This window comes from Rhinopithecus roxellana, chromosome 5 (genome assembly GCF_007565055.1).
Source record: "Rhinopithecus roxellana isolate Shanxi Qingling chromosome 5, ASM756505v1, whole genome shotgun sequence".
NCBI lineage: Eukaryota > Metazoa > Chordata > Mammalia > Primates > Cercopithecidae > Rhinopithecus > Rhinopithecus roxellana.
Genome location: NC_044553.1, coordinates 173,488,122 through 173,495,620, shown reverse-complemented (window position 1 = coordinate 173,495,620; position 7,499 = coordinate 173,488,122). Strand labels below are relative to the sequence as shown.

General features: G+C 46.7%; 1 protein-coding gene across 1 annotated transcript in view; it reads left to right on the top strand.

Moving 5' to 3' along the window:
- The first annotated feature begins 244 nt into the window (after nt 1–244).
- HACD3 (3-hydroxyacyl-CoA dehydratase 3) overlaps nt 245–7,499 on the top strand; it is a 51,154-nt gene continuing 43,899 nt past the window's right edge. Inside the window, exon 1 of the mRNA XM_010355510.2 lies at nt 245–523. Within this exon, the coding sequence (XP_010353812.1) occupies nt 437–523 (87 nt within the window). The 5' untranslated portion in view covers nt 245–436. The remainder of the gene's footprint in view (nt 524–7,499) is intronic.

Here is a 7,499-nt window from a genome sequence, read left to right as displayed (position 1 = left end):
AAACAGAATGCGAGGGACCCTCCAGAGACACCAGTCCCAAACCCTTTCCCATGCTCATCGGTCCCCTATGAGTCTCCAGCCTTCTTTATTTTAAAGCATCTCCCTGAGGACGAGTGGGGAAAGCGTACCACCCGCTGATTCCAATTCCCTAGGCGGCCGCGACGAGCTGCGGCGTCTCTGTGCCCAGGCCTGCCCCATCCCGCCTGCGCCCCGCCCCCTCTCGGCTCGCGCCAAGGCCCATTGCTGGCGCCGCCGCCATCCCGGCGCGTCACTGCGCAAGCGCGGCCCGCGAGCGTGGGGTGTCTCAAGGTGCCGGGTTGCAGGCGCTCGGGAGCGCAGGGGTTTGAGGCCTGCTTTCGGCCCGCGCCAGCAGAGCACTACCTGAGGCAGCGAGGCGCAGAGAGCCGAGCCTCCCCGCGCCCTGGGCAGTGTGGCCATGGAGAATCAGGTGTTGACGCCGCATGTCTACTGGGCTCAGCGACACCGCGAGCTGTATCTGCGCGTGGAGCTGAGTGACGTACAGGTAAAGGCCGGGTCGGGCGGCGGGAAGCGTGAGGGATCGCGGCTCCAGGTACCCGCCGGGACGCCTGCTCGCTTTGTCAGTGTGCGCGCCGGAGAGCCTGCAGTGCGCCAACAAGGTCCGCGACGCGGTGCGCTCACGGCATGCTGGCGCTTGTCGAGGCTCACCCGCAGATCCCGGGCCGGGGGCACAACCCCCCGAGGGCTGCAGGAACCTTCGGGTCCTCAGAGAGCTCGGACTGGGCCTCTCAGGCTACCCCGGGCCTCTTCTTTGTTCGCAGTCGGCGGCATTCATGGATCCCAAGCCCGGCCCTGGCTGCCTGGCCGTCGGGGTTCGAGTTGGCTGGGGCCCTTCGAGATGTGGGATGAGCTCGTTGGGTTAGGGGTGCAGTTGTGACAGCGGCTTGCTGGGCCGTGGCTGGCCTAAGAGGTCCAGCCAGGCCCCTCGGACGTTACCGAGGCAGGGCACTGCAGGGGGTGGGGGAGGGGAGGGATGGGGGCCACACCCACCTCGCAACCGTTCAGTGATGGAAATCATTCTCACTACTTTTAATTTTAAAATTCACAAGAGCTGGAGGAAGTGATTTCCCCCTCTGTTCTGAAGTCTGTGAGCTCAGTCAGGTTTGCTGAGTTGCACAGAGAACTTAAAAATTTCTTAAGTTACATTAAGCATTTCTGTTTGAGATCCTTGGCCCTTTATATAAGCAAGCTGAAGGCACCTAATAGCGGAGACTCAAGGACCTGTGTATCCTCATGTCTGTATCCAAACTAAAGATTCCAGGCTTTGAGAAACTGGAGTTTTCATTCTGGAAGGTTCTTTCTCTTTTCTTTTTTTCTTTTTTTTTGAGACGGAGTTTCGCTCTTGTCGCCCAGGCTGGAGTGCAGTGGCACGATCTCAGCTCATGCAACCTCTGCCTCCCGGGTTCAAACGATTCTCCTGCCTCAGCCTCCCGAGTAGCTGGGATTACAGGCATGCGCCACCACGCCCGGCTAATTTTTGTATTTTTAGTAGCGACGGGTTCACCATGTTGGCCAGGCCGGTCTCGAACTCCTGAGCTTAGGTGATCCACCCGCCTCGGCCTCCCAAAGTGCTGAGATTACAGGCATGAGCCACCGCACCCAGCCTCTGGAAGGTTCTTTCTACAGTCATCCTTACTGGAAACTTCTCCTTAACATCTATGGCACTTTGTAACCTCTTTCACTCCATTTAACTCTCTCTGCTCCTGAATCAGGCATCTGGCTGGATCACCCATGGATCCGGTAAAATGTAGGTGCTTTCTGAGTGTCGACTTGAATTTGTTGAATTTAATATAATCTTTGCTTCTGGTATATAAACCGTTTTCCTGTTGAAAGATGAAGACAGTAGTGGCCAGAATGCCTTAAATAGGCTATGACATTGCATGGTGTGTCGTTTAATGTGTTCATCCAGACTGAGATTATACTTTTGGGTCAGAGTATGAATAAATGTTCTGTGCTGTCTCCCTCTACTGCTCCAGGGTGGTTTAATAGAATAGGAAAAAACAAACAAAATCTTTTGTAGATGGGGCTCAAAGTCCCCGCCTAGAGAGTGTTCTTCCAGCAGTCGATAAAAAAGTACAGAACAGGCTGGGCGCTGTGGCTCACGCCTGTAATCCCAGCACTTTGGGAAGCCAAGGCGGGCGGATCACCTGAGGTCGGGAGTTGGAGACCAGCCTGACCAACATGGAGAAACCCATCTCTACTAAAAATACAAAATTAGCCGGGCATGGTGGTGCATGCCTGTAATTCACTGTGTTGGCTACTTGGGAGGCTGAGGCAGGAGAATCGCTTGAACCGGGGAGGCGGAGATTGCGTTGAGCCAAGATGGTGCCATTGCACTCCAGCCTGGGCAGCAAGAGCGAAACTCCATCTCAAAAAAAAAAAAAAAAAAAAAGTAAACATCTAAAACATTTTGGGGAAAAATAAATCATTTTTCCCCCTTATTAAGTTTTTATTTTCTCTGGGGTTTCACATCTGTAGTTTTGAGGCACCCATATTTCAACTACCATTAGTTTAAAAGCACCATGTTACACTTATAAAAGTGTTTACATGTGTTAGCAATCCTCTGATACATGTAAGGTAGTACAGATTTACAAAGATGAGTCAGACCCAACTTTTCAAGGGCATGCTATCTAGAAGGAGGCGTATCATATCCAAGCAAAAAGTTTTGTGTAGGAGTATGTTTATTGGTAGAATTGGAGTTGGGTGTTGGACCAGGTATCTGGTGTTAAACGAATTTGTTACCTTTGTTTAATTTAGTTAGTGGTGACTTCCAGAAATGAGAATTATTTTTGTCAAACTAAGACTGGGAGAACGTTCCAGAAAGAGAAAGGCATAGACTTTTAGACACTTGTAATGTCTGACTTAAACCGTGTCAATGCCCAAAGGCCACCAATAACATACCGGTAGTTAAACAAGTTGGGTTTATTACTCATTGCATCAAGAGAGAGCATACTCCATGGGGAACCCTGGAGTGTTTCATTAGGAGGGTGTTAGAACTGATTATAGGATTTGGGTGTTGGTGATTAGGGGAGGGGAGGGTTAAGGAGGTTGGGGTTTTACTTCAGAGAAGATCCTGTAAGAAAATATGGGAGTTTTGTGGTTGGGTATGTGAATAAATCTTTTTTTTTTTTTTTTTTTTTTTTGAGGCGGAGTCTCGCTCTGTCGCCCAGGCTGGAGTACAGTGGCCGGATCTCAGCTCACTGCAAGCTCCGCCTCCCGGGTTTACGCCATTCTCCTGCCTCAGCCTCCCGAGTAGCTGGGACTACAGGCGCCCGCCACCTCGCCCGGCTAGTTTTTTGTATTTTTAGTAGAGACGGGGTTTCACCGTGTTAGCCAGGATGGTCTCGATCTCCTGACCTCGTGATCCGCCCGCCTCGGCCTCCCAAAGTGCTGGGATTACAGGCTTGAGCCACCGCGCCCGGCCGTGAATAAATCTTATCTATAGGGCAGGGAGACTAGTATAAGAACAAAACTAATTGCTATAGGAGTAGCAGTCACTCAATTTGGCCAGAGGGTATTTGGGATTTCATGGGTGGCATAGCCACTATGTATTTCTCTGTGCTTATAACAAAGTTGTGAAATGGCCTCTGTCTCATTTTATGAAGATTTCAGAGTAACCTTGTCTGAGGTTGGTATTCTGTGAGATTGTTTATGTCCCGTAGGAGAATAACATGGCCTGGCTGTGAGTGCTATGCCTGCCTCTGAGTGTCAGGGGTCGCCTTTTTTGTTTGTTTGTTTGTTTTTTGTCTTTCTCAACTGATTGCTCTATGCAGGGCTTGTTGAAATCAGTGGTTATACATGTGCAGATTTGTTATTTAAAAAAAGAAAAGAAACCAGTGGCTCTGGCTCTGGATGAAGCGCTTCATTTATTTGTTCAGTAAAAATCGTTTATGGAGTACCTACTCTTGTCTATCATTAAGCTAGGTGTGGGGTTCTTGGACAGCACTTTAACACTCCCTGCTTTCTGCAGCATGTCCCACAGCTTATGTGTAAATGTGAGTTTTAAAGTGTTAAATTCCAGTTTGGAGGCATTGGCTCTGTCTCCCTCCATCCTGACACAGAGAACTGTCCAGTCGTCACATCTCTTTGGAACTGCAGGGCTAGTGACTATGAGAGAACATGGCTGATGTGAGGAGAAATGGTGGACAATAAAGACTTCAGCAGTGGCATTGTCTGGGCTTGAGGTGAGCAGTAGCAAAGAGGCCAGCTAAGGCAGTGTTACTTTCAGAATTGAATTTACTTTCATGATGAGCATAATGAACATGTTTGTCCCGAAAAACATAGTTGTTAAACCATTGGTTTATTTACAAGGTGCTTGTTTTGGGTGTTGTGAACAGAGAACAGAGTGCAGCTGTGTTTGAGAGCTGTTTAAAAGATATTTTTCCTATCCTTACCTAACAGAGTCTGGTGGAAAGAGTGCTAACTGAACACATGAGATTGGGTCCTTTTTCTTACACTTACGCTCTGGTGACCATGATTCACTTAACCTTTATGAACCTGCGGCTCTTCATCCAGACAGATATGAACAGTAGTGCCTAACTCATAGGACTATTTTGAGATTTGAATTCGAAAATGGATTTGAAAGTGCTTTGCAAATTCTAGTGTGCAGTTCAAGTGAGTGATTATGATGATTGTGATATTAAACCTTAGATGAGAGGGATGGACACGGAGCAATGGAATAATAGAGCCTATTAGTAGACCTTTTCATATATGGAAAGTTAAGGTATAACAAGAGGCGCTCTTACAAATTAATGAGGAGAGAATGACCCATTCAGGAAATTGTACTGGGACAATTGGTAATCCAAATGGCAAAAAGAAAATAAGATCCTGCCTTATGCCATACACAAAAATCAGTTTCAGGTGGATTAATGACCTAAATGCCTAAAGCAAAACTACTAAAAAGAAATATAGGAGACTACCTTTATAATATTGGAAAGCGGGAGAATGTGTTAAGCAAGATGCAAACCCTAAAGACAAATATTGACACATTTAAGACAAACTTGAAGAAGACATTTGCAGTGCATATCACTGAGAGATGACTAATACCATGAATATTTAAAGAACACCTACAGACCAATAAGCAAAAGACATATTACCCAAAAGAAAAAGGGGCAGATCATATAAACATTTCAGAGTAAAAGGAAACAAGAATGACCAGTAAGTCTGAAAAGATGCTGAATTGCAATTATGATCAGGCACATGTACAGGCATACCTTGTTTTATTGTGCTTTGCTTTGTTGTGCTTTGCAGATAATGCGGGTTTGACAAACTGAAGGTTGTGGCAACAAAGTCTGTTGGCGTCATTTTTCCAACAGCATGTATTCACTTAGTGTCTCTGTGTTGTATTTTGTTAATTCTTGGAATAGTTCAGATTTTTTTCATTATTATTGTATCTGTTCTGGTGATCTGTGATCAGTGATCTTTGATGTTACTTTTTTTTTTTTTTTTTGAAACAGAGTCTCACTCTGTTGCTCAGATTGGAGTGCAGCAATATGATCATAGCTCACTGTAGCCTTGAACTCCTGGGCTCGAGCAGTCCTCCTGGCTCAGCCTCCCGAGTAGGACTACAGGTACCTGCCTAGCTAATTTTTAATTTAAAAAATTTTTTTAAAGGTGGGGTCTCATTATGTTGGCCAGGCTGCTCTTAAACTCCCGGACTCAAGCAATCCTCTTGCCTTGGCTTCCCAGATCCCTGAGATTACAGGCTTGAACTACTGTGCCTAGCTTTGATGTTACTATTGTGATTGTTTAATTAATTAATTAATTAATTAATTTAGTTTTGAGACAGGGTCTCACTCTGTCACCCAGGCTGGAGTGCAGTGGTGTGATCTTGGCCCACCGCAACCTCCACCTCCCAGCCTCAAATGTTCCTTCCACCTCAGCTTCCCGAGTAGCTGAAACTGCAGGCGTGTGCCACTGTGCCCAGCTAGTTTTTGTATTTTGTATTAAAACCAGCTAGGTTTTGCCATGTTGTCCAGGCTGGTCTCGAACTCCTAAGCTCAAGTAGTCTGCCGCCTCGGCCTCCCAGAGTGCTGGAATTACAGGTGTGAGCCACTGTGCCCAGCCACTATTGTGATTGTTTTGTGGCAAAATGAAATACACCTATATAAGATGGTGAACTTACTCGATAAATGTGTGTGTTCTGACTGCTCTCACTGGCCATTCCTCCATCTCTCCCTCTCCTTGGGCCTCTGTCCTCTGAGACACAACAATATTGAAATTAGGCCAGCTAATAACCCTACAGTGGGGCCGGGTGTGATGGCTCATGCCTGTAATCCCAGCACCTTGGGAGGCTGTGGTGGGGGGATCACTTGAGGTCAGGAGACCACCCTGACTAACATGGTGAAACCCCATCTCTCCTAAAAAAAATACAAAAATTAGCCAGGTGTGGTGGCGTGTGCTTGTAATCCTAACTACTCAGGAGGCTGAGGCAGGAGAATCACTTGAACCTGGGAGGCTGAAGTTGCAGTGAGCTGAGATCACGCCACTGCACTCCAGTGGCAGAGTGAGACTCTGTGTCAAAAACAAAACAAAACAAAACAAAAAAGCCATACAATGGCTTCTAAGTGTTAAAGTGAAGAGTTCCACGTCTCACTTTAAATCAAAAGCTGTAAATCATTAAGCTTAGTGAGGAAGGCATGTCAAAACTGAGACAGGCTGAAAGCTAGGCCTCTTGCACCAAACAGCCAAGTTGTGAATGCAAAGAAACAGTTTTTGAAGGAAATTAAAAGTGCTACTCCAGTGAACACACAAATGATAAGAAAGCAAAATAGTCATATTGATGATATGGAGAAAGTTTGGTCTGGATAGAATATAATTCAGCCATGACATTCTCTTTTTTTTTTTTTTTTTTGAGACGGAGTCTCACTCAGTTGCCCAGGCTGGAGTGCGGTGGCGTGATCTCGGCTCACTGCAAGCTCTGCCTCCTGGGTTCACACCATTCTCCTGCCTCAGCCTTATGAGTAGCTGGGACTACAGGCGCCCGCCACTACGCTCGGCTAATTTTTTTGTATTTTTAGGTAGAGACGGGGTTTCACTGTGTTAGCCAGGGTGGTCTCAATCTCCTCACCTCGTGATTCTCCCGTCTTGACCTCCCAAAGTGCTGGGATTACAGGCGTGAGCCACCGCACCCGGCCTATGACATTCTCTTAAGCCAAAGCCTAATCCAGAACAAGGCCCCAACTCTTTCAATTCTATGAAGGCTGAGAGGTGAGGAAGCTGCAGAAGAGAAATCTGAAGCTAGCAGAAGTTATTCATGAGGCTTAAGGAAAGGCTCTGTAACATAAAAGTGCAAAGTGAAACTACAAGTGCTGATGGTAGAAACTGCAGCAAGTTATCCAGAAGATCTAACTAAATTCCTTATGAAGGTGGCTACACTGAACAACAGATTTTCAATGTAACAGCCTCCTACTGGAAGAAGATGCCATGGAGGACTTCCATAGTTAGAGAGGAGAAGTCAA